The 16,807-nt window shown below is 54.9% G+C and overlaps 1 protein-coding gene across 3 annotated transcripts in view; it reads right to left on the bottom strand.

Moving 5' to 3' along the window:
* The window catches only part of SLC38A10 (solute carrier family 38 member 10), a 42,037-nt gene extending 25,564 nt beyond the window's left edge, over nt 1-16,473 (bottom strand). For all 3 annotated transcript variants that reach the window (XM_082861045.1, XM_082861046.1, XM_082861044.1), the window contains exons 1-8: nt 16,073-16,473; nt 13,332-13,449; nt 7,762-7,807; nt 6,865-6,958; nt 6,518-6,661; nt 5,467-5,591; nt 2,676-2,778; nt 1,462-1,644 (exon numbers count right to left, since the gene is read on the bottom strand). In XM_082861045.1, the coding sequence (XP_082717171.1) occupies nt 1,462-1,644; nt 2,676-2,778; nt 5,467-5,591; nt 6,518-6,661; nt 6,865-6,958; nt 7,762-7,807; nt 13,332-13,449; nt 16,073-16,171 (912 nt within the window). In that variant the 5' untranslated portion in view covers nt 16,172-16,473. The remainder of the gene's footprint in view (nt 1-1,461; nt 1,645-2,675; nt 2,779-5,466; nt 5,592-6,517; nt 6,662-6,864; nt 6,959-7,761; nt 7,808-13,331; nt 13,450-16,072) is intronic.
* Nucleotides 16,474-16,807: the final 334 nt, after the last annotated feature.

Genomic DNA, 16,807 nt, shown 5'->3' on the forward strand with positions numbered 1-16,807 from the left:
CACTCCAAGAGGAGAAGAAGAAATGGGCAGCTACATGCAGGAAGGGTGTCACGAGAGTCACCCGTGATAGGTCAAGGGTGAAAGACCAGCAATGAACAGGAAGTGAGAGCAAGGGCTTAGTGATGCTGGGGGTTTCTATGGATACACATGGACTAAAGACGGGAGAAAACACAGCGAGAGGAAATCTGCAAAGAGATGCACACAAACGCCAAGGGGAGCAGAACGGGTCATTCGAATGAGGATGGAGGCATGCAGGTAAGTTTTCCACTTGAATTAACGTTTCCTTTAATACCGCTACTGATTTTCTAATTTAAAAAATCACAAAAACATGTTATTTACAGAAACACAAATGCTGTTCAGATATGAAGTACATGTTTGCATCAGAGGACCCCATGGCCGCATAAGCTAGCCTGCCGCGCCCCCCAGGGGACAGAGCCTTGCTTGGTGCCCAGGTGCCTGAACAGCTAACAGGGGTGGGGCAGGCAGCCAGTTCTTGAGGACTGGAGCTCTGCCTCAAGGTGTTATCCCTGGTGGCAGAATCTGTTGGAGGCTGCCTCAACCATGCGCCAAGCCACATGGACGAGCCCAGTTCCAGCTGTCCTTGAGGCCTAGGCAGCCACCCACCCCGTCTGCCTACCAGACTCTCCCCTCCCCGCCACCATGGCCTAAGCAGTTCAAGTGGCCACCAGGAGTCCTGGCTGACGCCACAGACCAGGCTCAAGGACTCGGGCAGGAACACAAGAACCACCGCAGAGAGACAGGGCCAACCCCATGCCCTCGCCCTTGGGCACGAGCTACCACACTTGCACCTCTTGTTGTCAACCGGGCAGGAGTTAGAGAGCCAGGGGAATGTGGGTTCCCACTGTACATTTGGAAAACTGCTTACACAGGACTACATGGCGCTGGGCCTACACACACGACAGCAAACAAAACTCAGCCTCTCTCAAGGTTCAGATGTCCTTTGTCAAATTATCAAAACTTTCCCTTACACAAATGTAAAGAGAATGGTGGCCTGAGCCCAGCGTTCATCTGCCCACCCGGCCAGCCATTATCAGCTCCTGTCAGTTAAAAAAGCTCTTCTGAGTTCCCAACCACTCCTCTCCCACAGGGTTGTGCTGAAGCAAGCCCCTGATTTCCTGCTACTTCTCCGATGTGGGGGACAGCAGGGAAGTCACAGGACACGAGCCTAACCTGCTTGGACACTGGGCCTGACTCCACATCTCCTGCTGGAATCGACCCGATTGATCTGAGGCTCTGTTCTCCAAAGTTGGTTAAAAAAAAGATCCCTATTAAAAGATTTCATTTTAATTGGAGTTTTTAATTTTTAACTAGGAAAAACTCTTCCTACTACCGCCCAGGAAAATAAAGAACTAGCAAAAGCCACTTGAGGACAACATAACTGAGACCAGGGCAGAGACAATTTCGGGCAGAACGCCGTCCGAGGGGCCCTGAGCACCTTACCTGCTGCTCGAAAAGCAGCGTGTTCAAGGCCTGTCTGCAGGGCAGGATCATCATGGGGAAGCCTACGGCCACGGACATCATGAAGCCCACACGGATCATCTCGGTCACCAGGTTGGAAGGGAAATGCATGAGCACGTTGCCCGCGGTGGCCTCGGTGAAGCTCACATAGCCGAAGAAGCCCACCTGCAGGGGGACGACAGAGGGATGGAGGGGGCATGTGGTGAGAGGGGCGCACCCTCCCCGGAACAGCCGCGAGCCTCATCACGAGCAGCTGCAGCAAGACCAAGGCCCCCCAGCTCCTGGCTCGTAAACAACCTCCTTGACAAGCAGAGGCTGAAGGTCTAAAGGTGAGAGTCCGATGTGGCTTCTCCCCACTTGGACAACAGGGCACCAAGAGAAGGGAGCTGCCTGCATGGAAAGGGAGCATCGGAATGCCCCATGAGCCCCGCAGAGGGGCTGGACTTAATCTGGCTCAAAACCCAAACCATGGGGTAAATCAAGGTCCCCACGAGCTCAGGCTCAGCGTGGACAACAATCTGACGGACCATTTGTAAAAACCAACAAGAATGGTGGAACCACAAAGTTCAGGGAAACAAGCCAGACTCTCAGTGAATTTATATCTCTATTTGCCATGTAAAAAAACAACGAAGGGGCTTCCCTGGTGGCGCAGTGGTTGAGAGTCCGCCTGCCGATGCAGGGGACATGGGTTCGTGCCCCGGTCCGGGAGGATCCCACATGCCGCGGAGCGGCTGGGCCCGTGAGCCATGGCCGCTGAGCCTGCGCGTCCGGAGCCTGTGCTCCGCAACGGGAGAGGCCACAGCAGTGGGAGGCCCGCGTACCGGGGGGAAAAAAAAACAACAACAACAAAGAGGAGAATTAAGAAGACTGGAGGGAAAATCTCCCAAAACATGAACTGTATCTGCATCTGTGGGCTGGAACCTGTGATATCCTTTCTCTGCTATTTCACTGTCTCCCACTTCTCACTGATGGACCACCTTTCTACAGCACATCAGCAGAGCTCTTGGGGAGGCTCCAGGCCCTGCGCTGAGGCACCCACACTCCTCCCGGGATGGGGACAACACCACCACCTGGGGAGCGGGCTCACAGGTGGCCCTGGAGCTGAGCGGGCACTGGGATGGGAAGGAGAGAGGGCAGGCCTGCACTGGGGGACTGGAGGAACTGTGCAAGGGGGTGGGGTGTGAAAGGGTTCCTACCATGACATAGAAGGTGGTGACCACATTGAGGGAGGAGGCGAAGATGGAGCTCATGGCTTTCACTGATGGCTCATCCAGGCTGTCATAGGTGGGCAGGACCTGGCTGTATAAAAATGAGCGACTTCACGGAGCCGATTCCAGAGACAGACACACCTCCCCCGGAGCCCCAGCCGAGTCTCCAACACCTGCCTTCCCACCACGCTGGCCACCACTGGAGCCGAGGCCGAGCTCTCACAATACTACAGACAGTACTCAGAGCCCTCCCTGAACGTGATCTCTGTAAACATTTCAGAAGTGCCACAGGATGAAAGGCCGTTTGTTCCACTGCAGCAGGAGCGTGACCGCTCCGGGCTGGGCTGAAGCACCCCGTGTTTACAGGGGAAGCAGGAAGCGGTTCAGAGCATCGCTGTCAAAAGAATGGAAAGTTAAACAAACAAGCCGGGCTGCCTGCCCATCTCAGCGCCTCAGCGAGGGGCTCAGAGCCGGCGTGGACCCAGCTCTGTGACGGGAAGAGTGGCTTCAGTCCCACGGCCCACAGCCAGCAGGGCAGTGCCGCCAGGCCTGGGAGGGATGCGTCCATGCAGGCTCTCTGCAAACAGCAGGCAGGGACCCTGCACCTGCGAGACGTGGGCCCCACGGAGGCAAACAGGAAGGGGCGGAGGGGGGGACGGGGGTCTCCTGTGCAGCCCTGAGAGGAGAAAGCAGGGTGACGCTATGCTGAAGGCTCAGGCTCAGCACCAAGGGAGACGGGGCCAGCGGTCACGCCACGCGGGAGGCCGGGAGGGGGCGCGTCAGAACATAAATGAAACCACAATAGTCAGTGGAGCCAAATCCCAAAACCGCCTTTAAAAAAGTGAAAGGAGAACAAAGAGGACCCGCTAACGTTATTAACAGCAAACGACAAGGATGAGGATGGGGGAGGCCTGGCCGGCAGAAGCTGGCACCATCCCCCGGCCCTGCACACCATCCCATCAGCTACCCCCAGTGGGCAGGGGTCACAGCAGACAGCTGTCCTCACCTCAGCCCGGCAGAGGGCAGCGGGTGGCCACACGCCCATGCAGCCCAGGGAGGCGGCAGAGGACCTGCAGGGGAACTGGCACCATCATCTGGGTGCTGACCAGCTCCTTGCACCAGAGTGGGGTCCATGCCAGGGAGCCCCAGCCCCCAGCACACAGGGAGAAGTCCCTGCCCAAGAGCCGCTGACACTGAGGGGAGGCGGCTGTGCCCTGAAAGTGGGGATGGATGCGTGTGGAACGACCACGGTCCCCGCCTTGCTCCCAACCTGCCTGGGCCCCAAGGACCCCTGGGGGCAGCCAGACCCCCGTGGTGGGCCAACCCAGCACCCACAGAGCACTTGCCCACCTCGCTGAGCAGCCCTGTGACTCAGTTTACCTGAGTCAGAGGAGTCCGCCTGTCTCCCTGCACAGCCTGGGCCTCCATGTGCTCAGTGCTCTCTCCGAGCTTCTCTGGGCCGCAGGGCCAAGTGGTCCTGCACCAACACGTACTCATTTACTGCGAAGTCAGACCAGAAAGGGCCACACAGTGATGGCACAGTGGAGGCACGGCCTGTCCAGGACGGGGAGACCAGCCACACAGCCGGGCCCGTGGTCACTCGGCAAGAGCAGCAAGGTCCCCGCCCCACACGTGCTCTGGGGCAGACTTGCAGGGGAGGGAAGAGCCGTCTCTGCCCTTGGATGCCCCCAGCTCTGGACCCCTCAGCACCGCTCCCTAGGGAACGTGAGTGCCTCTGCAGGCCCCGTGCCCTCCATGAGCAGCAGACGGGACATGTGCTCACAACCCCTCCGGAACCCATAATTCCACCTGAGAACCAAACCCAGCAGACGTGCCTGACTACAGAGCAGCCACCACCAAAAGCCCGACCAGGGTTTATTTTCAAAGAAGCAAACTCAGACAAAAAGGACAACCGGTAACTAGGTACATGGCAAAAGGATGTAACTTCTGTCACTGATTGTAACGGGGACATTAAACAGCAAGAGTGGAGAGTGTTCTGGTGGAAACCAAGCTGCCAAGAGAGACGAGAAGTGGGAAACCACGATTTGGATCTCGCGTGTGGGTGTAAACACAGCAGTCTGAACAGTCTCATCTGTCACATTAGTTTACGACTGGCACAGTTGATGCCCGTAGAGTTGTGGGGGGCTGCTCTGCCAGCCCCCCGCCACCGATGGTCCCTTCCTATCCCCGCCGGATTTATGCCTCTCTTTTGAGCGGGTTACCACCTGACTGGGCATGAATCACAGGCTCCTGTCATTTGGTAGAGAAGATAAGGCTGCTGGAATTAAGGAAATAGCTGCTCTGCATTTACAAAGCCCTGCGTGCCAGAGAGCGCACGCCTGCTCACGTGCACGCGCACATACACACACAGGCCTCCGAAAGCATCCCAGCGGCAGTCTGAAGTCAATGTTTGTGCAATTTTCTCTTAAATATTCTCACACGAACAGCTAAATTCTGGCAAAATGCTCGGGACTCTGTGAGTCAGATGGTTTGGGGCTGTTCTGTGTTCCCCACAGCCAACTCTACTTGTGGGGGATTTGGCAAACTCGGCGCTCTCACCAACGTGCCGGCAACACATCTTGGGAATAAAGTCGATTTCTCCCTCACTAAACATCTAACTCCCACCCTGAACCCAAAGCAGGAAGGCCACGGTGAAGAACACATTACTCCTCGTGGCCTGGATCAACCACTGAACAAAACAGTGCTTCCCTCTCCCAGGATCATAGCCCCACCTCATAACACACTCACACCCGGGGCCCTGGGAGCAGGCAGTACTTACGACTGGCAGGCAAAGGACATGCCAAAGATGGGGATGCAGCGGAAGACACCCTCCCAGCGGATGTAGCTGACTCGCCGCAGCCACTGCCCACCAAAGAGGCCGTGCTTGAGGGAGGAGAGCATGATCTGTGAGGAGAAGAAAGCGGAGCTTGGCACCAGACAGCAGACACAGGTGGGACTCGGGCCAGAGCCAGGCAAAGAATGGATGCTGCCTGCACCACAGTGGGAAAGAGACAGCCTGCAGCCTCTGGCACAGTGCCGCCTGGTGCCACCAGCTGGAGGGGCCGGGGGTGGTGCACGGTCCCGGGGCCGCTGCCCTCTGCTGTGCTGCAAGCTGGCCGGGTGCTGCCCAGAGAAGCGCATGCTGCAGGGCCTCCTGACATCGGGGGCAGCTGCCTGTCCAGGGCTGCTTAGCGCAGACGGTAAGCAACGAGGCCCACTTGATGGGCCCCAGTCGCCTCCGGGACAGGACAGTCCCCCAACCTGGCAGGTCCTTGACAGTCCTGCACGGACATGATTTAAAAGACAAACCCATCAAAAAAAAAAAAAAAAAAAAGACAAACCCATCAAGGACAGGGCTGTCTGGAAAGGAGGGGAATGGTCACTGGGCTGGCCCTCACAGCCAAGGGACGCTGGGAACACCGCCGGGTGCTTGGTCTTCTAAGGAAAGCCCACTGCACAGATCTCACGTTCTGCTCCCGCAGGACTGATCAGGGGCTCAGGCCCAGGGGCTCCCACTGAGGGCCTCCCAGGCTTGGGAGGAAAGGGGCACCCTGAGTGTCAACTCCACGCTGTATCCCACCCCCAGCCTGTGATAAACACTCACTGGAAAACAGCTGCTCGCCCCCTTGTGACAAAAGGCTGGCCTCCTGACTCCTGGCCACAAACCCCATATGAAAGGTCTTTCGTGAACTGAGGAGCATCGCACTTTCACTCCCTGCCCTGGAGGCCTCCCCTCCCCTGCCGGCCCTGTCTATCCACCGCGCCCCTGTGGACGATTCTGCATCACCTTCCTGTCATCCTTGGAAGGCAGCTGGCAGCCCAACACTCACCACGAACATGAACACGGTGTAGAAGATGAGGGCCATGGCGCTGAAGGACTGGATGGAGGCCATCATGTTCCTCTGCAGGCTGAGTGGCAGCACGATGCACAGGGACACTGCGAAGAGCAGGAGCATGCGGAAGGTGCCCGTGACCTGCAGGGAGCACCAGGCGTTGCCCCAGTTAATCCCTGGGTTTCCCACCCAGAGCCCCGGAACTGACCCAAGGCCCTTCACCACACAGCATGCTGGCCTCGGCCCCCCTCCCACTACCCGTCTGAGATGTGGACTTAAACAGTGTCCCTGGGCTGCCACACAAGCAGCCACAAGCCTTCCAACGCACCTGCAGATGTCCTTACCTGAAACCCAAACAGCCGAGCAAAGAAGTTGGACCCCAAGTCGCCAATCACAACGTAGAAGGCGATGCAGGTTCCCAGCATCAGCCCAATCATGCTGCAAGGAAGGCAGGCACGGGCTTGAGAGCTGAGCACCAGGGTCCCAGGGAGCCCCAGACGTGCCCCCATCCCTGCTGGGTGGCCGCTGACACGCAACAACCCAAGGGAGGGGCTGAGTGGGAGACGTGGTATCAACATTCAGCGGTTTACAGGGTTTGGCTGTGGAGTTTGCTATTTTACTCAGAATGAATATTGAGTAACACTGAACTCTTCTTTATGTGGCATTACATTTTTCTCTCCACAGGAGGTTCTAAAAGTTCTTTCAGGTGCTACAAAAATGCACTGTGATGTTAGACAAGTTAAAAGAACAATCGATTGCTTTAGAAAAGGTTATCCTTTTCAGTTTGCAATTCCCTAATTTAGAAGCCTAAAAGTGCAATTTCCCAGCCATTTTTTCATCTCATAAAATTTTACTCCAAAGGGAGAATATGAGTTTAATGCCACCTTTATGCAACAGTGTCCGGGGCAGGGGGCGGGGTGGGGGGTGCGTACGAGCTTCAGGAACAGAACCAAGAGATGAAGTGCAGCCGTGGGAGCGCCCCCTCGCTATGTTCCCTGGGTTTTCCATTTTTATATTTTTCTTAGACTTAAATAAGGCTTTCAGCCTTGACACTAATCATTTTAAGAGTACAATAAACTGAACTTTCAGCTGTTTAGTAAGTAACACTTCAGAGAAATATTTTAAGCTATGAACCAATCCGCATCTAAAACATACGGCTCATTGTGCAACAATCCTCCAGTTTCTCTTTGGCCACAGGTGAAGAACAGAGAGAATTACCCCAACAGAATGGCACCACCTACCTGGTCTCCACAAGCATCTTCCCTGCTTTTCCGTAGGCATGCAACGCTAGTGGGCGGAGGGTGGGGGAGAAAATGAACAGCTCAGTCCAACAGTGGGAGAAGCACATCAGTAAAAATGTTACTAATAAAAGCTGTGAAAGGCAATTTGACAAAAACCTGCAGGTCTGGAGTTCCATGGATGTAAAGGGGATATTTTATTTTATTTATTTTTTTTTTTTTTTTTTTTGCGGTACGCGGGCCTCTCACTGTTGTGGCCTCTCCCATTGCGGAGCACAGGCTCCGGACGCGCAGGCTCAGCGGCCATGGCTCACGGGCCCAGCCGCTCCACGGCATGTGGGATCTTCCCAGACCGGGGCACAAACCCGTGTCCCCTGCATCGGCAGGCAGACTCTCAACCACTGCGCCACCAGGGAAGCCCTAAAAGGGGTATTTTAAAATCTTGGTCCCATGCTCTTTTTCAGATCTACCTTCAACAAACAAGAATCACAGCAAATAAGAACAAAGCCAGTGTGGGTTGGTTTTCTCACACACAAAAAAAAAGGAGAGAAAAGAAAAGGAAAGAAAAAAAGACAAGAAAAACCATCCCAGCGAAGTAACAGTTTATCTCTGGGCAAGCCGGGCAGCTGTGAAGGAAGCTGAAAGAGGCCTGCCTGGGGCAGAAGCTGCACAGGGGTAGGGGGTGCCCAGGAGGGCTTTCAGCCTAGCCCCAGTACATCTGGTTTTCACAGCCACACCAAGGGGACCTGGCTAAGGGCCGCTATGTCTCCTCTGTGATTTCAGAAGAAAATCTCAGATGTGGTACTTTGGGACAGGACGGGACAAGTGCATTCGGGCCTGCCCCCACTTGCCCTGCTGGTGAACAGTGCATCCTACAGCGGAGAGGAGCCCCTCTGCCCTTCCTTCCTGACAGTGGAGCTGCTTCTAGCAGAGGCGAGATTAAGAGCTGACTCAGCAGGTCCCTGCCAGGACCTAACAGTGGCCGGGAACCCCTGTGTCCCATCCCCACAGTCCAGCAGGACGAGGGCAGAGAGAAGCTCTGGTCTCCCAGGAGCAAGCAGAAGGGGGTGCGTGTGACAGCACAGCCCCAGCTTCCTGCCCCTGTCCCTCCCTCACACAGCGCCAGGGCCGCCCAGGAGACTGGGAAAGTAGGGAACATGAAGGCCAACTGATATGAATGAGTCCAAAGATGCTTGTTACTTTCAAATTACTTAGGAAAAGGCATGACACTGCCAAAAGCAAGTGAGCGTGGCACCTGACCCGGGCTACACAGCCACAGGGCAGGTGGCCTTGAGAAGCAAAGGGGGTCACTCTGCTGGGGAGGTCACTCCAGCCTCCCAGCTTGTCTGACTACTGCACAGACACTCGCACCTCAGGGTCATCTAAGACACAGAGCCCGGTGCCCCAAACGTGAAGGTGCCTGGGGCCCAGCCATCCCATTCCTGTTCCTTCTCCAAAAAGAAGCTGAGCATCTCAGCGTATTCCAAATGCTCAGAGCACCCTGCCACAGAAAGTTCCAGAACACACCTGCATTCTGGACAGAGGAAGCTAATGTTGCTCCAGGAAGCCAGAGGTCAAGTCGGGAGGTGGCACCTCGTCACCCAGAAAGACTCGACTGGTTCCTAGAACGACACCCTCACAGGGCTGCCCCCAAGTTGCTGCTTGTGCTGAGACGGCCTGTGGTTCCAGCCCCGTTCTCACCCTTTCCTCACCTGGGCCAGCCCCACACACATTCCACCCACCATTTCAAGTGTCCATCCCTCAGTAACCTCTAATCCCGAGTCACAGATACAAATACCTGGCAGCCCCCCGGCCCTCAGCCTCTTGCCTGGCAAGCCGGGGACTGCCCTCCTGCCCCTCTGGGCCGGAACCAGACCTGCCCCGAGAGGCTGGGAGGAGTGTGTGGGGTGGTCACTGAGAAGGTGCGTCCCTTCCCCACGCTCCTGGGACGGGCCTTCCCTCTCCATCTGTGATAGGCTCGCTGCGGCTCACGGGCCAGGCCTCACGGGGGCCAGGAGCCGGCACTCCCACCAGGTGCGCAGCCAGGACTGGTGTCAGGAGGGGCTCTCCAGTCTCCCCGGAGACGCTGGCTCAGCTCGTCCTCCTGGGGCCATGGCCTCGCTCACGGCTCCATGGCCGCTGTGCACACAGAACTGACTCTTAGCCCGCCTCGTTGAGTGTGGGACCCCAGCCTCACTCCCATACTCACCACCCACAGTCCAAAGCCTCCTGCCCGGCAGGCAGAGCGGGGAAGCACGCAGCAAATCGTGCTGTTCAAGCTGAGGGTGATGACCTCAACCCAGCCCTCCCCAGAGCCAGGCCATCCGCCAGGGGGTGATGAGCATTTGCTGGATAAATGAGGGGTAGGGGGTGCAGAGAATCCTGGGTGTTAGAAAGGTTGGTTTTACGACCCTCATTTCCCAAGCCAAGTATCCACAGGTACAGGTCACGCAACCGCAGACAGGCAGGGAGGGACAGGTCCTCTGCAGGCCCCACCCAACCCATGAGCGGGCAGCAGGCTGACCAGGGCCACAGAAACCCAGGCGGGCGGTTGACAGAACCACAGACATGGTGCCAGAGCATCTGCTGCGCACAACTGAGCACTCCGAGGTGGCGGCGAGGCCCGGCCACCCTCCTCGGGCAGGGCCCGGGTCAGAGTGGCCTTGAGGGGGCCATGACTTCTAGGGGCAGTTGACTATCTGACATAGCTGTATATCTTCTGAAAATGGGGTTTGAAAAGTCCACTCAAAAGTAGGCCATGCAGTGCAAAGGAGGAGCAGGTAAGAAGTGGACCAGCCCATAAGCAGCAAACAAGACACCACAAAAACACACACAAAACACCAATAAAAAATCCACCAGTGTTTATTTCCCCAAACTGGCAAAGTTTATTCTCCAGCGATGCCTACGCACTGGCCAGAGCGGAGTGAGCAGAGCTATGGTTATTTCCAGGGAGGGTCCAAACAGAAATATCGCAAACTCAAACGCTAGAAAACCACCGACCCGTTCCTCGGAGCGCGGACAGTTTAAAAAGGTTATTTGTTCAAGCTGCGACAGCCTTTCTAGGAATTTCCGCACCATGTCCTGCACTGTCTCCAGGTCTGTCCATCTCCTTGACCCCCACCTGCCTGATGCCCATGGGCCCAGCAGACAACATGTGTTGCGGGCTCTGTTGACAGAGACTGTATTTCCCCGGACCTGCGGCACGAGGATGCAGTGAGCACTCTCCTCCTGGGCCACCTTCTCTGGCTGCAGCGCAAGCTCTGGGCCAGGAGAAGGCAGAGGCCAAGAGAAAGGCCTGCAGGTAGTAGGAGGTGGCTCAGGAAGTGTGGGAGGGTTGCTGGCCCACAGGGTCCGAGAGATTCCCATCTCTTCCTGTCTAGGGCTCCTTTCCAAGCGGTGGGGCCTGTCCATTTCTGAGACTATGCCAAGACAGAGCCAAGATGAAGGGCAGCTCATGCTGCAGGCTGGGCCTGGGGGACTGTGGGAGTTCACACAACTGAGCCATCTTGTTTGGTACCAAAGACATAACCAGAGACCACTGGTGGTTTCTGATCCTTTTTGCTTCTAGCAGTTAGAATTGGGCTGCAGTCACCACAAGCAGTTAAAGGTAGGAGCCCCAGCCAGCCATGCAGAAGGGTGTCCATGGGTAGTTTTCTTCAATCTTTCACAACTAGCCAAACCAGTTTGCCTTCTCAGGGACTTTCTAAGAATACTCAGACAGGCAGCTGTCAAAAACCACGGCCTCCCCAGGCCAGGGTCACCCATCCTCTTTCAGGGCACAGCCAACCACTTCGTGGGATGTCTGCTACAGGAACCCTCAGTGGGGAGAAAGAGTCACCCTAAAGGCCATGGCCCCACAGACGGAGGAAGGAACCTGCCCAGGAGCACATTTAATCCCAAGTAGAATTTGGTCTCATGTGTGGGGTGGGGCGGGGCGCAAATTTAGCTGATAAATTTCACTTCCCCAAATGACTCCAATAGCAATATAAGAGTCTGACAGGGACTTCCCTGGTGGCGCAGTGGTTAAGAATGTGCCTGCCAATGCAGGGGATACGGGTTCGAGCCCTGGTCCGGGAAGATTCCACATGCCACGGAACAACTAAGCCCATGCGCCACAACTACTGAGCCTGCGCTCTAGGGTCCATGAGCCACAACTACTGAGCCCACATGCCACAACTACTGAAGCCCGCGCGCCTAGAGCCTGTGCTCTGCAACAAGAGAAGCCACCGCGGTGAGAAGCCCACGCACTGCAATGAAGAGTAGCCCCTGTTCGCTGCAACTAGAGAAAAGCCTGCACACAACAACAAAGACCCAATACGGCCAAAAATAAATGAATAAATTGATTACTTAAAAAAAAAAAACTTAAAGAATAAAAAAGGTCTGACATCACCATTCTCATCAGAACGGAGAGAGAAGGAAGCAGCCCTTCAGTTTTGAGGTCAGAACAAATGTAAGTACCTCCATGCCAATGCAAAGTAGGCAGACTGGAAGGAAACCAGAGGTCACGCTGCCAAAAGCCCACATGTGGGGCCTGCAGATGTTTTTATTTTGTTTGGCCCCTGGAACTCTGCACACCATTTCCTCTTGCTGCCTCCTCTCTGCCGTGAGAGCTGTGAGCTGAGGGCCCAACCAGGCCCTCCACGAGCGGACGCAGCATCCTGGCCACACACTAGCTGGAGGGTCAGGGACTTCCAGCCAGAGGACAGGAATTTTCCCTAGAAGTGCTCAGGGCCGGCTCCTGAGACCACGTGCATTGGTATTTCAACACCCACACCACGTATCCCCAGAATGGAGTGCAGAGCTGAAAGTTCCGAGGCAGTGGAGAGAATGCAGCCTGCACACATCACCCTGAGGTGGGCAGGAGAGTGAGGGACCCTGCCCTCAGAGCCAAGTTTCCCAGGAAATAGTCAAACTGAAAGGAGGTGGAAAGCACAGCCTTCTCTGCCTCAGCTGAAATCAAAGCAAGAAAGATCTAGAGGAAACGAAATTGCAACCAACAACAACAGGAAACAGAGGACAGCACTGAGGAGATGGTGACTTGCTCCCAGCTACAAACCCGAGCCCAAGGACAGTGTGCCCATGGCATTCAAAGTGGGGATGTGCAGCAAGATCCCAGTCAGGCAGCTTGGAAGGAAGGTTCTGGGGACTCTTGGGCACAGGAGCGGAGGCTGCTGAGGCTGCCTGAACTGAGAGAGGGCTCTCTGTGTGGATTTGCATAAAGGGGAGACAGGAGAATGAGTATCACCTCAATTTTAAAATGTGTGTTGATGTTAACAGTTTTTTTTAAATTGCATTAAATTTTAAAATAAGAAACTGCTGTTCAAAGGAATAAAGAATAAAGTGGAAGAAAAGTAATTAAAAGAATAAGGCCCAGGGACTTCCCTGGCGGTCCAGTGTTTAAGACTCCATGCTTCCAATGCAAGGGTCACAGGTTCAATCCTTGGTCGGGGAACTAAGATCCCACGTGCCGCATGTACGAACAACAACAAAAAAAGAATAAGGCCCAAACCACTGCACTTCTTAAGAAGGTACTGAGAAAGGTCCAGCGCTCCCTGGGGAGGCGATGCACTCACCCAGGCCAGCGTAGGTCCTCCGCTTGCTCAAGCTGGCAGCTTTCACCAGGAACATGCACGACTGGTGCGTCATCCAAGAACAGAAGACCAAGAGCAGGGCCCCCAGGACGATGCCACACTGTAGGGTTGGGAGAGAAAGAGATGTTAACAAAATAAAGCTACCCAGCATCTTTACCTCTCACACTGAACAGCATGTGCTACGACCAACAGCCCTCCCCACGGCCCCCGCCCCCTAGACACGAGGCCCCAGCTCTATTTAGTTCCCGTGCCTATGGGCAGCGGTTCCTAGCATTAAAAGGACAATTTCCTGGATGTGGTGGCCACAGGCTCTGTCCAAAGACATAAAGCCTGTGCATGACCCCAAAAGAGCACCAGGGACACTGGTTCCTTCCCAGCCCCTCCCAGAGTCTCAAGGAACAGCAAGGGGTTGCCAGTCTCCCCAGTTCCCTGCAGACACCCTACAGCAAACCACCTTCCAGCCACTTGGATCAACAGCTACGAGTGATAAACACATTCTGGAAGGAAGAGATTAAAAATGACATTTACGCCTTTCTTATAAGTTAAACAGACACTCACCATCTGACCAGCAATTGCACTCCTAGGTATTTACCCAAAAGAAATGAAAACATGTGTTCATGCACAAACCTGCATGCCAATGTTTACAGCAGGTTTATCTGTAATCCAAAAACTGAAGAAACAACCAACTGTCCTAGTAGCATCTAGCAGAGCAGAACGCACACACAGCCCACGACCCAGTTCTCCTGCACGCAGGTCACCACCCCACAGAATGCGTCCACGGGGTCAAAGCCTGTGCACAAGTTCCAAAGCACTCCAAATAGGAAACACCACGCCTGCCTAGTAAAGGTTAAAAAACAGATAAATTGAGGAATGGTAGCCAGACATCGAAATGTACCAACATGACCCATTCACGTAAAGTTAAAATCTGGCAACACTGACCTGTGGTACTGGGGGTAGGAGGGGGACCCTCAGTAAGAAGGCAGGGCTGGAGGGTGCTGGCAATGCTGTGCTCCTTAAGCTGGGAACTGGCTACATGTGTTTGTTAACGTTAGGAAAATCCATCAAGAGTACACCTAAAATGTGTCCACTTTTCTCTATGCATGTTACACTTCAATAAAATGTTAATTCTTTTGGAAAAGTACCCAAATTACTAAAACCAAACAAACAAAAAATGCAAACCAAAACTTTTTTTAAATGACCTGGCTGCCAGATCAAAACACACATCTCCAAATTGCCCATTGGCCTCACATTGTATTCTGGCTGACGGCTTCTTGCGGAGAAGATGCTGAGAGATGGGTGAGAGTGTCCTAACTCAGCCAGGCCCTCGGGGCAGGGCAAACCACTTCCAGGTCTTGGCTTGCATGCAGACCCCCACCTCTAAGCTCTACCCCAGGCAAGTCAGCCTGGCCCATGTTTAAATGCTCTGGCAGGGGCCTCGTGCCCAGCACATGGCAGATACTCAAATCTGAATCACCAGAGCCCTACCATGGTGGCACTTGGCAGACAGGCATCAAGGATGACAGCACTGCATTTACAGACGCAGGACCAGCCAACTACACATCCCAGGATGCAGTTCTGCGCCAGGCAAGTCGCAACGCACGCTGGGACATGTAGTCCTTCCAGAAACAGAGGTGTCCGGCTCACACTGGGATTCACATACCGAGACACAGATGTTGCCCCAGGGCTTCTAGAAGCCGCCAGCATGGCCTTCCACATAGGCCTGCAGTCTCTGTCCTCCTGCCAACATGCTCACCAACCAAGTCAGATCAACCACTCACATGGGAACCATAAACTCATTTTCTTTCTTTTTGCTAGTTTTATCCAAAAGATGCTAAATATGAAAAATGCAAAGTCTTAATCTAAAATTAAACGACTGGTGCCCATTTTCAGTTCCAAAATGTCCATCTTATTTTCACTTTTTTCCACCTATTTGGTTTCATCATATAAGACTGGTCTTTGAAGCCTTGCTGGCCACCTGTTCTTCTCTGGTGTCCCACTCCTCCTCCCCCAGTCTTAAGCAACCCAGGTAGTGGACAGCTCCTGTCCTAGGAGGCAGGTGGAGCGGCACCTCCACCGTGGCACAGAGGAAGCTAAGAAGTTCATTTTTAGGAAAGAGGTTACCCAATTTGATAATTCCATCAATCTCCCTTTTCTAACGTACCAAATGCCTGTCTATTTGTGAATTAAACAGAAGCCAAATGAATTCACACCTCAAAAATGGTGAGTTTCAAAAAAAAAAAAACGGTGACTTTCTTTCATGCAGTATTTAATGTTGGGATGACACCAATTTTTTAACATTTCAGATTTTTTCAATCAAGGTAACATTGGCATACAGTGAAACGCAGAGATATTAAGCGTACACTCTGGAGAATTTAGTAATCACCTTGTAACCAACACCCCAATCTAGTTCCAGGGCCTGGGGGTTTGACTTGTGTGCTTCTGAATACAAGTGCAGTCAGGTCACAGTTTTAAAAAATAATAGTAAAGAAAAAGAACACTGAATCCTGTGGTCACTTTCCATTTTTGAAGGATCATTTTCTTTTGCTACACTTGCACTTCGGTCTGTTATTAATTGTGCTTAAGTTTTTCACTGAGGAAATTCCTTCGGTTTCTCTTGCAGTCCCGAGGCGGAAGAGCTGCAGGGCCGCCTCCCCCAGCCCTAGTTCCCGTGAGGGGATGAGCCCGGGGCGGCGAGGGCGGCGACCACTGCCCACTGGACTCACCTGTTTGAAGCAGAAGGGCATGGTGAGGACACTGACACCTACTATGCTGTTCACTATGTTCGTGATCAGCCCCCAGTTGGAGGCGGCGGCCGCAGTCATAGCGTGGGGGCTGGGGGCCCGGGAGCCCCAGTCCAAGGCGCCGGGACGACGGCGGGGCGCGAGATCCTGAGGGGAACGGGTGGCTGCCTGGAGGAGGCGGCCTCGCGGGAAGGCGGCGGGAGCAGTCAACCTCCAGACCCCGCCAGACCCCGCGGCCGCCTCATGGCTTCGTTCCCCGCTGGCTCTCGCTGACCACCCGCGTGTCCCCACGCCCAGACCCAGAGCAGCCGCGGGGTGCCAGCCAGGAACACCTCAGCCCGGCTTCGCAGCCCCCCTGGCACACACACTTCCGCCTTCCGCGGGCTCCTCTTCCCGGAAGTGACGACAAGGAGGCGGGGCTCGGGCAAGGCGCTCAAGACGAGAGGCGGGCCTGGGTGGAGCCTGCGGAGGCGGGGCCTGGGGAAGGCGGGAGGGAGAGGCCTGGGGGCGGGGCTTGACGAGGCGCAAACCAATGAGAGGTGGGGGCTGGGTCTGCAGGGTAGGGCATGCGGGGCGGGGCCGGGCGGCCGCTCACCTGTCCCAGCGCCCCGCTAATCCTCCTGTGGACCTGGGATCCTGAGCCGTGTCTTTCCGGGCCTGGAGCACAAGGAACTCGACCCTGAGAGTTCCATTGTCACATACATATGGTATCATCAG

This window comes from Leucopleurus acutus, assembly GCF_964270905.1.
Source record: "Leucopleurus acutus genome assembly, chromosome: 19".
In the NCBI taxonomy this organism is placed as follows: domain Eukaryota; kingdom Metazoa; phylum Chordata; class Mammalia; order Artiodactyla; family Delphinidae; genus Leucopleurus; species Leucopleurus acutus.